The 19,247-nt window shown below is 36.0% G+C and overlaps 1 protein-coding gene across 3 annotated transcripts in view; it reads left to right on the forward strand.

Moving 5' to 3' along the window:
• The window catches only part of ATL2 (atlastin GTPase 2), a 58,431-nt gene that overhangs the window by 10,256 nt on the left and 28,928 nt on the right, over window positions 1-19,247 (forward strand). For all 3 annotated transcript variants that reach the window (XM_057740950.1, XM_057740952.1, XM_057740951.1), the window contains exon 2: window positions 12,964-13,208. In XM_057740950.1, coding sequence (XP_057596933.1) covers window positions 12,964-13,208 — 245 coding nt within the window. The remainder of the gene's footprint in view (window positions 1-12,963; window positions 13,209-19,247) is intronic.

The raw sequence follows: 19,247 nt of genomic DNA on the forward strand, positions 1-19,247 counted from the left end.
TTCTCTGCTCAAATGTCTCCTTATTAGAGAAGCCTTGCCTGACTGTTCTTTTGTAAAACGGCAACCCCTGGTTTCATTTCCTTTAACCTGTTTTTATTTTTCTCTGTAGCACTTAACACCAGCTGATGTCATAGATTTGTTTTCTATCTCCTCACCTTTTGGATGTAACAAATTCCTAGGGGAAGGATTTTTTTGTTGTTGTTTATTTTGTTTGGTACTGAATCTGTAGTTCTTAGAACCGTGTTGTAGGTGTTCAGTGAATATTTATTGAAGGAGTAGAGGCTTATACATCCCCACTTCTAGTCCTTTCACGCCTGCATCGGAATTACTGTGTGGTTGTTAGTGGGGTGCTTGTTACTGATGTAGATTCCTGGACCCCATATCTGAGCTGAATCAGCTCTGGAGGTGAGATCCAAGAATCTGTATTCCAAACAAGTTACCGCGGTGGTTTTTTTAAGCTTTAGCGTGCATAGGATTCACTGTTTTGTGGTGTGGCTGTGGCTCATTAAATATTGACAGTATAACTTGGTTTCAGACCCATGTGTAATTAAATTTCAGATGAATCAACTATTCTGTAGGAAATGTTTTTTTTTTTCCTGTTGACACATCAAGGAGTAGTTGTGTGTATTTGTAGTTTTGATTATTTTGGTTACTCTAGTTTTTGTCCAAAAATCCAGTTTAATCCAGACCTTAAAATCTCAAATACAAGATGTTTATCAGTCCACCTTTCCTAAACAAAACCAAACACTTTAAACCCACACATAATGTGTACTTTTTTACTCATAAGAATAGATAAGCTGATAGCAGGGATTTACTTTAAGTGATACGCATCATTCAAAAATATGGACTGATTTAAAAAATAAGTAAATATATATAAAATATAAAATCGGTATATATTTACTTATTTGGCTGCGTTGGGTCTTAGTTGCGGCACGTGGGATCCTCTTGTTGTGGCATGAGGAATCCTTTGTTGCGGTGTGTGGGCTCTTCATTATGGTGCCCGGGCTTCTCTCTAGTTGTGGCACACAGGCTCTCTTTGTGGCACACGGACTCCATAGTTATGGTACATGGGCTTAGTTGCCCCTTGGCATGTGGGATCTTAGTTGCCTGTCCAGGGATAAAACCTGCGTCCCCTGCATTGGAAGGCAGATTCTTAACCACTGGACCACCAGGGAAGTCCCTTATTCATTAATTTTAATTCTCTGACTCTTTCATGGTTTATTTACCCGTGGATATTTAGGTTCCAAATTTTTTTTTTTTGCAGTTACAAACATTACGTCATTGAACAAGGAACCTTGTCTCTTCTGTGCATTTGTGTAAGAATTCCTCTAGCATATAAACAACTTATCTAAAAATTAAATTCTAAAAGTTTCAGTATTGTGTACTCTAATTCTTTAAAAATTTGGACCACAGAACAAAAGTGTATCTCTCCACCCTTTAAAAAAAGGCACAAGAGATGCAGGACCCTTGGAGTGACTTGGGTGAGATTTTCTGCAAGACTTTCCTTTAGAAGAAAATAGAGCAGAACCTTACTGAGGACTCATCTTTAAAATGAGTGAATTTGGCTGCATAATCTCTAAAGCCCCTGTGAGTGATATTTTAAATTTAATTTTAAATATTGAGGCTAATTTTTAAGCATCTGTACTAGAACTTGAATGTCCTAAAATTTGACATTCTAGAGAGTGTGTGCATTTTCTCTTGATGCTTAAAACAGTTGTAGGAGTTTTAAAATGTCCCCCTCCAAAATAAAAAGCTGTCCCTTAAGTTCTTTAAAATAATAAGTATGTAACTTAATATCTTTTTATGTTTTAACCAGAGTATCTTGGCATGATGAGGACTCACAGGAATTGATTCACAAAGGAGTGAATTTGTCACTATTGGAGACACTCAAAATTATCTTTTCCTGGTTCTGAATTCAAGTCAAGAGAAAATACTTTAAATGAGTTTGAGCAGTGTCAGAATTGATAGACAGCCCCAGTTTTTCATCACAATGGGATATAACCTTCATGGGCGGTTACCCTTGAAGGGGACAATACTATTTAGAATATTTTTGTTCTGGAAAATGATGAATGAATTGCTTATATCGCTTTATCCTCTCATTCAGTAAATGCAAGTGCTGAGGGGTTAGGCTGGATTTGATTTTTTTCAAAATTTGTTCATACTGAAATAATTTACATAAAATTCATTGATTTATAAGTACAGTTTGATGAGTTTTCACAAATGTATAGTTCTGTCACCACTACCACCACAGTCGTGATATAGAACATTTCCATGGTCTCTAAAAGTTCCCTTGTACCCCTTTATGTTTGTCCTGGCTTGGGCTTTAGTAGCCAATTATCGTAGACTGGGTGGCTTAAACAACAGACATGTATTTCTCAGTTATGGAGTTATGTAAGTCCAAGATCGAGGTGCTAGCAGATTTGGTGTCTGGTGGAGCCCTCTTTCTGATTTGCAGATTGTTGCGTTGGTATATCTTCACTTGGTGGAGAGAGAGATATCTCTTTCAAGTCTCTAACTAATCCCATACTTGAGGGCTCCACCCTTGTAACCTAATTATCCCCCAGATACCATCGTATTGGGGTTAAGAGTGGGACACACATACAAATTTGGGAGACACACATTCAGTCCATAGCAGTAGTCAGTTCACTTCCCTTACCTTTAACTCCTGGCAACCACTGATCTGCTTTCTGTTTCTGTCATTTTGCTTTTTCTAGAATTTCATATAAATGGAATCAAACAGTACAATATTTTGTGTGGCTTCTTTCACTTAGTATAATGCTTTTTATACTAAATCTGTGTATTTCAGTAATTCATTTCTTTTCATTACCAAGTAGTAGTCCATTATATGGATTTAATACAGTTTACTCATTTTCCAGTAAATGAACATTTGGGTTGCTTCCAGTTTATGGCCATTATGAATAAAGCTGCTATGAACATTTGTGTTTGAGTCATTTGTTGTCATATATTTAACTTCTCTTTTAATTACCTAGGAGTGTGATTGCTGGTTGTATGGTATGTGTTTAACTTTATATAATGTATTGCCAAAAAGGTTTCTTAAAGTGGTTGTATCATTTTATACTCTTACCAGAAATATATGAGTGCTAGTTGTTCCCCACCAACTCTATTTTTGTCAGTCTTGTAAATTTTAGCTGAGTATGTAGTGATATCTCATTGTGGTATTAATGTATATTTCCCTAATATCTAATTGTGTGAGTATATTTTCATGTGCTTATTGACCATTCATATATCTTCTTTGAAGCGGCTCTTGCCCGTTTAAAAATGGAATTGTTCTTATTGAGTTGTGAGAGTTCTTTATGTATTCTGAATACTGGATTTTGATTACGGGTTTGTCTGTTCATGACAGATGTTGGTTGGTAGTTTCGTTTTCTTGTAATGTCTTTGTCTTGTTTTGATATTGGGATAATTATATTGGCTTCATAAAATGAGTTGGAAAATGTTCCTTTCCTTTTTTTTTCTGTAAAAGTATGTAGAATTGGGATAATTTCATCCTTAAATGGTTGGTAGTTCACCAATTTCACCATTGAAGCCATCTGGGCCTAAAATTTTCTTTTTAGGGTGTTTAATGGATTTGATTTTAAACCTAATTCTTTTCGGTTTTCCCTACTAAAGAGTGAATATAAAAAAAAAAGAGTATATTCTTTTAGTTAGCCAACTAATAATATGTTTCTTAGAATAGGGTTTTTCTTCCAGCTTTTAGGAGGCAGGAATTGATATGGGTTTAGAACTGCATTTCTGAAGAAGTAGAGTGAGGGGAGTGATGGAGTAGGCTCAGAATTTTACAGTCACTTGACTTTGCCTTGTGTGTGTATGCATATATATGTGTTTTTAATAAATTTATTTATTTATTTATTTATTTTTTGACTGCATTGTGTCTTAGTTGCTGCTCTTGGGCTTTTCTTTAGTTATGATGAGTGGGGGCTACCGTTTGGCGGCGGCTACTGTTTGGCGGGGGCTACTGTTTGTTGTGATGTGCGGGCTGCTCATTACTGTGGCATCTCCTGTTGCGGAGCACAGGCTCTAGGCAGGTGGGCTTCAGTAGTTGCAGCACACGGGCTCAATAGTTGTGGCTTGTGGGCTCTAGGGCGCAGGCTCTCAGTAGTTGTGGCTTAGTTCACAGGCTTAGCTGCTCCTTGGCATGTGGGATTTTCCTGGAGCAGGGATCGAACCCGTGTCCCTTGCATTGGCAGGCGGATTCTTAACTACTGCGCCACCAGCGAAGCCCGTGAATCTACCTCTTCAGTTGTAAAGTTTATGAAATCTAAGTGATCATGTATTTTTGATAAGCATTTAGTGTCTGAATTGAAAGGTGTTGTTAAGTGTAAAATACACAGTGGATTTCAAATACAGTATGAAAGAAGAATATAAATATCTTAATTTTAAAACATTGATGTTAAGTCGAAATGAGAGTATGTTGGGTATATTGGGTTAATAAATAAAATAATATTAAAATTATTTGCTTCTTTTTACTTTTTAATGTGACTAAAGAAAACTAAAAATTACAGGTGGCTCATGTGTCATGTGGACAGGGCTATCTTCTATATGCTTAGTGGTAATTTTGTCTTATAGCAGTTACTGAGAGAGGGTTGTTGATATCTCCAGGTATGATTATACATTTGTCTATTTTTCTCTTTAATTCTCTTAATTTTTGCTTCATGTATATTAGTTTCTTTTCTTTTTGGCTGCATTGGGTCTTAGTTGCTGCACGTGGGCTTTTTCTAGTTGTGGCGAGCGGGGGCTGCTCTTCATTGTGGTGCATGGGCTTTTCATTGTGGTGGCTGCTCTTGTTGTGGGGCACGGGCTCTAGGCTTATGGGCTTCAGCAGTTGTGGCATGTGGGCTCAGTAGTTGTGACACGTGGGCCCTGGAGCGTGCAGGCTTCAGTAGTTGTGGCATGTGGGCTCAGTAGTTGTGGCTTGCGGGCTCTAGGGTGCAGGCTCAGTAGTTTTGGTGCACAGGCTAAGTTGTTCTGAAGCATGTGGGATCTTCCCAGACCAGGGGTCGAAACCGTGTCGCCTGCATTGGCAGGCAGATTCTTAACCACTGCGCCACCAGGAAAGTCCCCTAATTGGGTATTTTTTAGTATTTCATTTTGGTTCCTTATTGGCTTTTTAAACTATACCTCTTTATTTTTTAAGTCATTGCTCTAGAGCTGACAATATGCATCTCTAATGTATCAAAGTCCATTTAGAATTAGTGTTTTTACCACTTTCCACTTCAAAATCATAATAACCTTAGAATGAAATTTAATTTACTTGTCCCCACATTTGTCTTAATTTTTAAAAATCTTCTACACACTTTATAAATCTCATATTACAATCTATTAATTTTGTTCTAAAAGATCATCTTTTTTTTTTTTTTTTTTAAACAGTCAATTATCTTTTAAGGAAATCACTTGGGGGAAACAACCAGTCTTTTATTTTTGTATCCATTTGTTTACTACTTTGGATACTATGGGAAGAAATGAAGAGGCTTTCCATTTGATATCATTTCCTTTCAGCCTGAAGAATGAAGAACATTCAGCATCTCCTGTAGTGCACATCTGCTGGTGGCAAATTCGCTTAGCTCTTTTGCTCATTGTCTTTATTTTGCTTTCATTTTTCAGTGATAGTTTCACTGAATATAGAAGTCTGAGTTGACCTTTTTTTTTTCTTTAAGCACTCTAAAGATATCATTTTACTGTCTTCCAGCTTCCACTGCTTCTGAGGAGAATCAGTCATCTGAATTATTTCCTCCACCATACCACTTCTTTAAAAATTTTCCCTTTAACCTTTGATTTTTAGCAGTCTGACTGAGTGTGGTTTTCTTTGTGTTTTCCCTACCTGAGATTTGCTGAGCTACTTGGATCTATAAGTCTCTGTCGCCAAATTTAGTAACATTCTGACTGTTAGATCTTCAAATATTTTTCAACTCCACTCTCACTTTGTTATCCTTCTGGGACTCTAACTATGTGTTGGGTGTAGCTGTACAGGTCCCTGAGAATCTGTTAGGGTTTTTCTTCATTCTTTTTTCTTTTTCTTCTTCAAATTAGAGGATTTTGGTCTGATTTCAAGTTCACTGAATCTTTGTTCTTCAATTTGCAATCTGCTGTTAAGTCTATCCAGTGATTATTTCATTTTAATTATTGTACTTTTCAGTTGTAGAATATTCATTTTTTAATAGTCTGTTTATTGGCTGGGACTCCCTAACTATTCACTTATTAAGAAGTTATTATTTTCCTTTAAACCCTTGAACATATTTACTATATATATATATATATATATATATTTTATATCTTTGGCTTTGTTGGGTCTTCGTTGCAGTGTGTGGGCTTTCTCTAGTTGCTGTGAGCAGGGCCTACTCTTTGTGGTTCTCATTGTGGTGGCGTCTCTTGTTGTGGAGCACGGGCTCTAAGCGTGTGGGCTTCAGTAGTTGCAGCGTGTGGGCTTCAGTAGTTGCAGCACGCGGACTCAGTAGTTGTGGTGCACGGGGCTTAGTTGCTCTGAGGTATGTGGGATCTTCCCAGACCAGGGATGGAACCTGTGTCCCCTGCATTGGCAGGTGGACACTGTGCCACCAGGGGAGTCCCCTACAATATCTTCTTAAAAGCTTTTATTTGCAAAGTTGAACATCTGGGCTATTGCAGGATTCCTTTCTGTCAACTGCTTTTTTTTCTTGATTGTGGGCCACATTTTCTTTTTTCTTTGCATGTCTAATAATTTCTGATCATATACTGTATTGTATGTTATGCATTGTGGAGACTCGGGATTTTGTTATCCAGTTTTTGTTGTGACTTGCAGTTCAGTTACTAATTGCTCTTAACCTTTTGTAGGCTTGGCTTTATACTTTTTAGTGTGCATCTGTGGAAAGCTTAGAGGAAATCCTCCTAACTTGGGGGGACTAAATCTCCAAACTGCCTCCCCTCTTTTCAAGTCATAGTATTAGGCTTTCTTTGGGTGGATCTTCAGTAGGCTTTACTCTAGAACATGGTCTTTGGTTTGAAGATGTGGCCTTTCTGGTGTTTTTGCTTGATGCCTGAGGTGTTCATCATTCCACCATGGCTGGGCCAGAATGCCACAGTGTCCCAGTACTGTTTGACTTCTGGTACCCCTGTTCCTCTTACAACCCAGTAGTTGCTGCTTTTTGTTAAGCCTTGCATAGTGGGTTCCCCTGCACCTGTGAAGCTTGTCACCCTTGGCCATGGACTTCTGGGCTCTACCTCTGCATAGTTCCTTTTTCTCTCTGTCCTGCCTCACAGCTTCCAACTACTTATAGTAGTGCTGAACTCAAACCTTTGTGCGTTGGTTCCCCACGTTGTGTTTAGGAAACTGTTCCTAGGCAGTGAGTGGCAGTGGATGAGAAGAGAGGTAGGTGTGTGTGGGGGTTTGTGTGTGTGTGTGTGTGTGTGTGAGAGAGAGAGAGAGAGAGAGAGAGAGAGAGAGAGAGAGAGTGAGAGAGAGAGACCTTTTCTCAAGGATTACTCTCATTTGACTGTTGTCCAGTGCTTGAAAAAAAGGTGCCTCATATATTTTGTTTAGTTTTATAGTTTGTGGTAGACGGTCAGTATGCTAGCAGTTAACTTAATGACTGGAAGAAGAAGCCTCAGATGTTGTTTCTCTCCCCCCACCCACTCCCAAGTGTACCTGTGTTTTTAAAAACAAAGCAAAACAGAATTGGGAAAGCTTTGTACTACTTTGTGATTTGCCTTTTCCCCACTTATTTTATGCCGATTTAAAAAAATCTTTAATTTCTTAAATGTGCATATCTGTGTTTTAAAGCTGCATAATATGTCAACATGTAGTTAAAATATTAGGCCAATTTCTAGTTTTAAGACATTTAACATTAGGGACTTCCCTGGTAGTCCAGTTAAGACTGCGCTTCAATGCAGGGGGCCCAGGTTCCATCCTTGGTCAGGGAACTAGATCCCGCATGCCACAACTAATACCTGGCACAGCCAAGTAAATAAATACTAAAAAAAATAAATAAATAAAAGATGTTTAACATTAATTTTCAGTACCATAAATAGCACTCATAAACCAGCTTGTATATCTTTGTTAGCATCTTTATTTTCTTATAATAAATACCTAGAAATAGACCTCTTTAAGGCTTTTTAAAATATGTGCTGGATTAAATTTTTGAATACTTAGATACTATTTTCATTTTGTTATGGAGTATAAATGTTGAGGTCCAAGTACCAGACATCAAAATATCACTAGGCTTTTGTTGAATAGCTAAGTTTTGTAAATAGGCTGAGTGCACTGAGTCCAGACTAGTGTCCATAAAAATTTGTTAACAAGTTTTTATTTGGAATGCGAATAATAACTTCAAATATCTTTTCATTGCTTTTGAAAAGTGAAATACTTTTTACTTGGTTCTCTTTCTACAAATTTAGTTTTGGATTGATGTAATCTAATGTTAGTAACATTTTATTGTAATGCAGATTTATAGCACCTTTTTATTGTCATAGTGTATAAGTAAGTTTGAAGTTTGCAAATGTACCTAGGTCAGTCACGAAGTATAAATTTTCCCATTGGAATATGTGCTGAATGTATGAATTTAGCAAATTTAAGATAAAGTATGATTAAACAGTAAAAAAAAAAGTGTCTTTTTTTTTTAATAGACTTATTTTTTAGAGCAGTTTTAGGTTCACAGCAAAATTGAGCACAGAGTAGAGCTTCCCCACCCCCACCCCCACCCCCACCCCTTGTGGCTCACACACCTACAGCCTCTCACCCTTTCAACATCCCACACCAGAGTGGTACACTTGTTACAATCAATGAACTTTCATTGACACATTATCACCCAGAGTCTGTAGTTTACATTAGGGTTCACTTTGGGAGTTGTATATTCCATGGGTTTTGACAAATATATAAGGACATATCTCTACCATTAGCATTATGGAGAATAGTTTCATGGCCCTAAAAACCCTCTGTGCTCCACCCAGTCATCTCTCTTTCTCCCCACCCCCTGGCAACTACTGATCTTTTTTACTAAGGTGGTGTCTTTTTGTAGGCCTTGTGATAGATAGGTTAATTATACTTAGTGTTAAGGTATGGAGAAATATTTGAGGAACAGTTGATTGCTTGTAGGTATCTTTCAGCTTTGACCCTGAAAGACCCATGTTGGGGAGAACTGACTTGGAACAGTGAGTTTGGAAAATTTATTGGAGGGCTGAAATCTATTTTCCCAGCAATCTCTTGGCAGTGAAGAGTGTAAATAAAACCACTATTCTCTATGTAGAATTTAACTTCAGTTTAAAATGCTAAATTTACAAAGACTTCCAGTTGTAGGTGATCACAGAATATTAATATTTACAGGTATTTGAAAGAAATTTGCATATAATTCTCTGTTATACAGTGGTCTATATCAGTATTTGATGAATGAAGTACTTTATCTATAGTTAGTCCAAATTTAGTAGAGAAATTATGATGGGGGAGTAAATTTAGCTGAATCATGTCATTGTGCTCCATTATGCCTGTGAAACATATTCGCTACACTTCCTTTTAGAGGTCTGTTGACTAGAAATAGTGACAAATGTGCTGCCTGTATATGTGCAGTATCTATCTTTATCCATGCTAATAAAAGAAAACTGGCCACTGTAGTGAACTAATTTAGGTGAAATTTTAAGTTAGCAAAGATTTCCTGCCAAATGGTTTGTTTTTGTTTTTAAGGAACCAACGAATGCTTTCTTTACATTAAGAATAAGACATTTTAGCACTTATTACTTTTGAATTCTTTTTAAGTAAAATGTGTTACTTGGTAAAATTTCATACTTTTAATTGTAATTTTGTGATACGTATACTACTCTTGAGTTGTTAGAACTATTTCCCCAAACTAATTATGTGATTGTTAATTTTGCTTATAAAATAGGTAGGGGCATGTGTAAAACTCCTCAGTAAAATATGTAAATTTCATTCATTAAAGAAATATTTATTACCACCTGTAGGTGCTAAGAGAGTGGTCAACAGGGTGATTGGGATCCTTATTTTTGTGGCACATACCTTCTATGGAGGGGGAGATATAAGGTATGCATGTAAACAAATGAAAAAAAGTTATGTTAAAACTTCGTGGGGAAAAAACCCTACGCTGTTAAAAGTGGAGGAGAGGGGTCTGTAACTTAGACTGAGTGGTTGAGGAAAGCCACATGGAGCAGATAACATTCACACTGAGACCTAAATGACGGAGAAGCAAGCCACGTGAATTTCTAGGGACAGAGTATTCCAAACAGGGGAGAACACTGGGCAAAGATTCTAAGGTGGGAAACAGGTTTGGCCTGTTCAAGGAATAGCAAGAGGGCCAGATTGCATGCGGCAGATCACACAGAACTGTGGAGGCTATGGTAAGGAACTTAGAAGGTTTTTTTTTCTTTTCCTCCTGTTTTCTGGTTATAGTGGGAAACTGAGGGTTTTAGCAGAGGATTGGCAATCTAGGAGGGGAGACATAATAAATAAGTACTTATGTAAATATTCAAATGATGGGTGGATTAATATTGGGGAAGTGTAGGAGGACTAAATTTGGTTAGGAACCTTGGGGGAAGATATTCCTAAGAAAATGACATTTAAACTGAGACTTAAGGAATTAATTAGGGGAACAACATGGGAAAGAGTATTCCAGGCAGAGGAATAACATGGGTGAAATATGAGTCTAGAAAGAGCTTAATAGCATGAGGATCTGAAAAATGGCTAACTTGTCTATTTGTAGTTTATAGAGGGGAAAATAGCACCAAATGGGGCAGGAGAGATTTGGCAGTGAGTACAGGATTTTATGAGGCATGTGTAGGATTTTAGTTGTTAATCCTCTGTAACAGTGGTTTTAAGGAGAGTAACTTAATCACATTGACATTTAACCGTATTATTTAGTTGCTGCTCTGTGAGGATTGGATTGGAGGAGGGGGCAAGAAGGGAGACCAGTACCACTTTAAGTGAGATATGGTGGTGATGAGAATAGGGGTGGTATCAGTAGAGATTTTGAATGAAGACAAGTTTAAGACCTTGGCTATTGATTAGATTTAGGGATAAGGAAAAGGAGAAATGTATCATGGACGGCCCTCAGGTTTGTACCTGCAAATGGGTGGATGGTGATGTTACACAGCTGATGTTACAACTACAGACCTGTTACACAGGTCACTGTAGAGTTTTAGCATTTTAATGTGTAAATAAAAGCTTCTTCTGTGGCATTATTTTAAAATTACTGTAACCTTAATGACAAGCACCTGTAATGCTTACTATGTATCAGGCATATTTCAACTCATTTAATCCTGATGACAACTTAATGTGGTAGGTGCTGTTATTATCCCCATGTTACAGATGAGAAAACAGGCACAGAGAAATTAAATGACATGTATCTAGGCAGTTTTGCTTCCTGGTTGATTCTTAACCACTAATTAGGCTTGGAAGGTTTTAATCACACAATTTGCATGCTGTTTGGTAATTTATCTGGACTCACCTAATGATATATTAAATTGGAACTTAACTGTGTTGTACTTTTCCTGGAAAGTTTACTTTTTGTGCATTCAGATAGCATACCAGGCTATATCTGTATAGCACTGAAACAAACAGTGAAAATATCCTCTTTAATTACTGATTGCTTTTACTTTCAAATATTCTCAGTTGAAATTGACTGCTCTTTATATTATATTGTATTGTTACTGTTTGCAGCACCTTTTGAAATAGTGTTGATTTTGCTCTTTGTACAGTTAAATGTGCCTTTTGATGTGAAGGTGGAGGCTCTGATAGTCTTTGCAAATGAAATAAGCTAGATGTTTCTTTCTGTAAAGAGATTAAAAATTCATTAATGTAGATATATAATCTTTGCTCTGAGACTAGTGTTTGTGTGGATAAGGTATTGGTGCACTAATAATGTGGCACTCCTCAGTGTACCTTGGAGAGGAGGCGCTGTCGTTGCATTGAACAGGGTAGATACTGTATGTCTCCTTAGATTGGAAACTGACAGTAGACAAGCTCAAGGGAAGAGTCTCTTAAAAATTGTTGGTGTGGGAGAGGATAAGGTCCCCAGGAGTGTTGCTTAGTGGATCAAGCAGTTAATAGGGAAGAAAGGCAGACAAGGTACACATCCTCTGGAACTAGCTATTAGGTGGGTTAAAAAAAACCAAAAAACAGAAACAGAGACCTAGACTTTAAAAAAGTCTCTTCTGTGACATATTCTATAGTTATTTCTTCATCGCTATTCAGTAAAGTTCTTCCGCAAGGATTAACTTCTTTTGGTGTGCTGGGTGAACAAAAGAGTTTATATAGCTGTTTTTGGGGAGCTGTGTGATTTTGAAGGGGCATCTATGGTGTTTGGTGAAAAAGGGCCCTAGAGGCAGATGAAATTCTGTATCTCACTTACTGTTCTTTTGTCTTCCACTAAAACATTAATCCTGTGCTTTGTTTTAATAAGGAACACTATACTTTTAGGTAACTCTTATTAAATTAGGGACTTGTGAGCTTTATCATGTGTCATTTTTGGAAATTTCTTAGGACCTTAACCCTTTAAGTTTCAGAATGAAAAATATTGTTTACAATTTATATGTATATTTTAATCTATGTAACTTGGAGTAATTTCCAGGTGATGGCTATAGGGAAAATTGGAATCTGAATTATTAGGTGAAATTGATTTTCCACTTGCTGTATCTAGTTTCTGTGTGCATACAGTAGCAAAAGTTGTTTATAGAATAATGCAGTGTTCAAGAGCTGCTGCTTACATTTGGCTGTTAAGACTTGGTTGAGGTAGAGGCCATACTTAGTATTGCTGCTTATCTGTGTGTACAGTAGGAAATTGACTGGTTTTCTTGGTCCTATTATAGAGGGAGTGAGAAATCCAGTGTGTATTTCAGCATCACTTTTTGTAACTATTTCCAAATGACGTATAGTGGGGGAGAAGTTATTTGAAATTTTGCTTTAGTTGTGATCCTTTAGGAAAAGTTTAGAATGCAGGGATTGATCTGTTTCTCTCTTTTTAACTCTAGGTGAGAATTATGAAGATGATGACCTAGTAAACTCTGATGAGGTTATGAAGAAACCATGTCCAGTACAGATTGTTCTTGCACATGAAGATGACCATAACTTCGAGCTTGATGAAGAAGCTTTGGAGCAGATATTGCTACAGGAGCACATACGAGATCTTAACATAGTAGTGGTATCCGTGGCAGGAGCTTTTCGTAAAGGGAAATCATTTCTACTGGACTTCATGCTTAGATATATGTATAACAAGGTGAATAGTGTCTTTTAAATTGAACCAAGTTAGAAACAGAAATTACCAACCAATATTGTTTAAAAATAACAGACAAAAAAACAGTAAGAGCTGTATCTTTAATTTTACAAAAATACAGTTCTTGATAAGACTTCTCAGTTAAGACAGTAATGTAAGTTTATTTGAGCTCTTGATTCTGCTTCATCTCCATAATTCCTTTTTGCACGTAGTACCTATTGAGGCATATGATTGAGCACCTGTGTTCCAAGCATTGTAGTTCTAACCTAAGATGTCTGAGTATACTCTAAAGTCTCTGAAGCACTGTTCCATCTCTCCCTTTTTATTTCCTCACACCTTCCCCTCTTGATCACCTTTACAACAATGGGTGAAGCAGGCTGATAGAGACTTCTGTAAAGGTGTACTTATGTTCCTCAAATAAGTCTCCTTCAGACACTTACTTTTTGAGATAAGGTTCAGTTCCTTAAAGTGGCTTCCATGGCCTTCCATGATCTCTGAGCCTCATCCCTTGCCTCTGTATGTCAGGTATATAGTTTTTGCAGTTCCTCGAGTATGTCATGCTGTCTCTCAAATGTTGCTATACTGCTGGCTAATCTTTTCATAGGAAGTCTTCCTTGATTTCTAAGACTGTGTTATGACCATATGGTGCGGGTCATATGTTTCATTGATACTACTTTAGTTACTTTTTTTTCCTGGCTAGGTCAGCCGCTGTCAGGAGTGGGCCTTATCTTGATTACCATATCTCCCATGCCTAGCACAATAATTGGCCCATCGTAAGGACTTATTTTCTATTTTGACTGATGAGTCACCCTTTCTGTACACATTTTCACTTTTTGATGGTACCAGACAACTGTCACTTCCCTCCCGCTCCCTGACTTCGACTTTCTCTCCTGAAAAAAAGCAAAAAAAAAATTTTTTTCCCACTTGAGTCAGAATATTTTTCTAACAGTTGAAAGTTGGGCCGAGGGAATGAGAGTTTGATAGGAACTGAGAAGGAAGATTGGAAATTTGGAGTGGAGCATTTAGCGGGAAGGGCTTTATAGGAGGAGGCTTTAGACATTCAGAAGGCCACATGAAGATGCTAGAAATAACACTTTGACAGAATTATGTAACTGTCCAAATATCTGTCAGGGTGTTCACTTTTATGAGTTCTGTATAAATCTATAACTGGCTGTGCATCTGCCTTGAGATAAGTACTAAAGCAAACATTCCTAGTTGATTTTCCAGGAAGCTTTTCAGTATTCTTTTCATAAGGATCTCTTCAGGCATGTCCAAGTATGCCTGAGTATCAAGAAGGTAGTTCATGTTAAAGAACACTATTTTACACAAGCTGGAAATTGAGAAAGATGTAGTAAAAGTTTTTCCATTTAGACTTGATTATTTTCCAGAATTTTACATCTGAAATAGAGAAATGTATAAATAGTGACTTATTCTTTTAAAAAAAAGGCTGTACGTTTAAAGATGATAGAGAATTTCTGTATTTTGAGGCTCTAACTCCTTAAGTTAGCTTGTATATTCTGTTTCTGTCTTTCTGAACTGTTCACTGCAAATGTGTTTGATTCCAAGTAGGTCACAGACAGAATGTTAGAAGGGGAAGCAAGCCTAGATCACTTGTCTAGCAAGTTTCACCTTAGATGCCATTTCTTATTTGATCTCTGATCAATTAGTAGTGGCTTTCAGAGAGGGAGTAGAAGCCCACACATATGTCATATATTTGTAATCTCTGAACTAGTAAAATTTCCTCCTTTGTGGGGAAGATACTAAAGCCACAAACGGTAATGAGGGCCTGAGGCTACACACCTAAGTTAGTGGTTTCTAAGCTAAAATATCTTTATTAATTTTCATTCATAAGGTTTCCATATGTAAATAATCTTATTCTGTTAATTGAAAATCACATAAAACAGTGTCTGATTTGGAGGAATAACATGCTTCTACTCATACTGACTTAGTGGTGGGTCATGCTCTTCCTAGGAGATGAATGTAAAGGAGGAATAACAGTGGGATAGTTTTGAAATATTTCATTAACCTGTATGCCTGCAAAGGTGGGATGGTAGTTGAAGAAGGTAGGAGATGAACAGTGGCTTTATACAGTCATCCCTAAGTATCCCAAAGTGGGGGTGGGATTTGGGGGTTGACTCCAAGATGGACTTCTGGTGGATACCATAATCCCTGGATGTTCAGATCCCTTATGTAAAATGGCGTAGTACAGTCAGCCCACTGTATTTGTGGGTTTTACATCTGGACGACCTACTGCACCGACTTCGTATGTCTTCTCTGTTGACCTGGGTCAATTTATGTAAAGGGGCAGTTCACTAAAGAAGCCAAATGTAAATATTTTACTTTATGATTTAGAAATAGATAGGTGTTTTGATTAGTAAAGGAATCATAACAAAGCTGAATGTGAGCTCTTTTCTGTTGGATAGAAACAGAAACTTCAGTAGCTAAGTTCTTAAAAGTAAGAGTATTCCGAGACTAACCAAAAATTTCCAAGTTACAGGGGAAATTTTGATTTTTAGGTCTCATTTTCTTGTGAAACAGCTTCTTGTACAGTTTTTTTCTTAAGCTGCTACTTGTGTTATGAAAATAGGTTGTTTTTGCTTTAAGTATAGGAGGAAAGAAATTAGTCTTTCGTAAACTTGAGAAATGAATTAAAAGTTTTTCTAGAATAGAATTCCTTCATGTTATATTGGAATTAATCAGTTATTATAGTTAAGCATTTACCTTGAAATACGAGATATGAATGTGTCACTAGAATTGCTAATTTATTGAATTCATAATGCAGGAAACATTTTGAACTTATAAAGATATCACTTAATGGCATTTACTGTGAATGCTGTATATGAGGAGTACCACAGTGTTACTGATGTACTTAATTTGTAAGTAGAATACTTATTACCTGTAAAAGTCATTCTTGGAAAGTTACAAAATGAAATAATGATAAAAATGTATATGAGAACTATTAAGTCTATTATGTCAGTATTTTTTAAAAAATCACCGTATTATTTCATGTGTAAAAGTAGAGAGTTATATAGAAGAGGAGATTAAAATCTGTACTGAGAGACAGAAGTGGTGGTGGAGGGGGTTGACTTTCCCCTTCAAAATATATGTGTATACTCTTCAAGTATTCCATACCTTTCTATTTCTAATGCTGATTTGGTTGTTTGGAGGTGTAGTTCAGGTGAATGTAGTTATTCTTTAAAAAAAAAATTTTTTTTTTGAAGTATAATTTACATACAGAAAAGTACACAAATCTTAAGTGTATAGCTTGACAAAATTCTATATATGTGTACTACCAGATGACAGTGTAGAATCTTCCACTTTGTTGTAGCTTTCTCAGTTAATATCTACCCCGAAAGGTAAACCACTGTTCTGAACTCTCTCACTGCAGACTAGTTTTGCCTGTTTTTGAACTTCACATGAATGAAATCATACCATATGGGTTTGCGTTTGGCTTATTTTATTAACATATCTGGCAACTACCTATGTTTTTGCATCTGGTGATAGTCCATTATTTTTGTTACTTTAGTATCCCACTATATCATTATACCACATTTTATTTTTTCATTAAACTGTCAGTGGATAATTGCTTTAATTTTAATAAGTTTTAGTAAGCTGATTTTTTAATCACATGCTTCCAAAGTGAAATAGATCACTCTGGTGTCGATAGGAATTGTTAGAAAAATGTTGGTCAGGTTGTCATGTAAAAATAATTTCAATTTCAAGAATCAGTTTAGGAAGGTAGAAACATAATGTTGTAGAGTTAAATTATATAATGTGTGAAAAACTTAATACTTGGGATATATAGTATTGAACTCTAAGTAATGGTGATAGCTATTACTGAACTGTTCTAGATAAGGATTCTTAATTCTTTACAGTTGCTTCCACTTTTATATTATTCCTTATTTTTTAAAAAAACTTTCATGAAGAATTTTTAACACATGTAAAAGTAGATAATACAATGAATGCCCACGTACTTAACAATTTTTAGCAGTTATCAATTCCATCAGTCTCATTTCACCTAAACCCCAACTCATTTTATACCTTATATATGTTTTAAAGCATATCCAGTTATATCATTTTATTTGTAAATATTTCAGTATGTGTCTCTTTAAAGGTAAGGATTTTTTTATGTTACAATATCATTATCATACATAAAAATCAATAATTCCTTAAGTTGTATAATATCTTGTAATTCATTGTTTTTCCCGTTGCCTAGATGCTTTACTTTTTTTTTTTTTTTTTAATAGTTTGTTTGAATCAAGATCCAACCAGATGAGGTCTACATTGTAATTGGTTGTCTTTAAAGTGTTTTTAACTCTTTTAAGATATCCCTCCATTTCTTTTTCTTGGTAAATTTATTTGTTGAAGAAACTGATTGTTGGTCTTACAGTGTTTCCCAGTCTGGATTTGCTGATTTTACCCCATTAGTATAGTTTTACCTGTTCTTTTGTTCTATGAATTTCCTGTAAATTATTAGTTAAATCTAGATCAGACTCAGATTTGACTTTTTGGCAAGAGTATTTCATAGATGATGTTTTATTCTATGAGGAGGCACATATTGTCTTTTAAGATAACAGTTTTTGAATCTTTATTGACTTCTAGGTACTCTGATTATTACTAAGCATTTAATAGGTATTCCCTCTCAGTATTCACAGAAACTCAATGCAGTTATATTAGTATTTCAACCTGGTAGTTGAGGAAATGAGGCTCAAAGTAAGTGACAAGGCTGGGATTCCAAACCAGACAATTTGATGCCAAAGCCTTTATTCTAAAAACTATTATGTAAAATGATATTTGGTCCTTTTATATGCTTACATTGAACTGTTCTTTTGTAAATGTTCACTTTTCAATGTTTACTTGAGAAATTGAAGTAGACTGACAGGATTACATGGTGATAACTTTTGTTGCTGCCCACTGATATCTGTGCTTAATAAGTAGAGAGTTTTGACTCTGTTTATACCATGATTGCTAATGGCACTTTAAGGGGAGTTATGCATAGTTTTTATTCTTTACTATTTTACGAGCTGCTCCCAGAGCTGCTTCCAGAGATCAGGAGTAAGAACTATCTTTAAGGATTATATGTGCTGCTGCATGTAATTTGCCAAGAACATAACTATCTCAGGATCAGCTATATGGGATGTTGAACTTGGTTTCACCTTTTTCTCTAAGGCTGACAATGTCTGAGATGTAAGACTTGGAAATGTGTGAATCCATGAAGAGAAACTTGGTTTCACGTTCTTTTTAAGAAAGAAATGTAGAGAAAGAATAATATTTTTACAGGTTTCTTCCTAGGGTCATTTATTATTATTATTATTATTATTATTATTATTATTATTATTATTATTAGTGGTATAAGTTACATACAATAAAGTGCATAAGCCTTAGAACAGCCAGTGAATTTTCATGTACCTATACTTTTGTAACCACTACCTGTCAGATTGAGAAAAACAATACTTGTAGCACCCAGGAAGGCTCTGTCATTCTCCCTCCTAGTTATTACTGTCTCCAGCTCTCAGGAGCCAGCTGTTCTGACTTATATCATCATAGATCAGTTTTGTCTACTTTTGAACTTCACATAAATGTAATCATAAAGTATACACTCTTGTGTCTGGTTTCTTTCACTCAATATTAAGTCTAAGAGATTTATCTATGTTGTTGCATGTATCAGTAATTTTTTTTTTTAATTGCCTAGTGGTATTTCATTGGATGAAGATATCACAGTTTATTTACTCCTTCTGTTGGTAGATTCATGGGTTGTTTGTAATTTTTGTTTGTTATGAATAAAGCTATAATGAACATTCTTGTAAAAGTCTTGGTGATGTAAGCACTTATTTTTGTTGTGTTTATGCCCAGAAGTAGGAATGTTGGGTCATAGGCCTCAAAATTTTCCCAAAAGTGGTTTTACCAATTTGTACTCCCATCAGCAATGTAAAGACTTACAGTTCCTCTGTATTTTATAAAACATTATTGTCAGTCTTAAATTTTAGCCATTCTGATATGTGTGCATTTTGTTAATTTTAAGTCATCACCATACTCTATTCA

Source organism: Hippopotamus amphibius, chromosome 7 (genome assembly GCF_030028045.1).
Source record: "Hippopotamus amphibius kiboko isolate mHipAmp2 chromosome 7, mHipAmp2.hap2, whole genome shotgun sequence".
Taxonomy (NCBI): Eukaryota; Metazoa; Chordata; class Mammalia; order Artiodactyla; family Hippopotamidae; genus Hippopotamus; species Hippopotamus amphibius.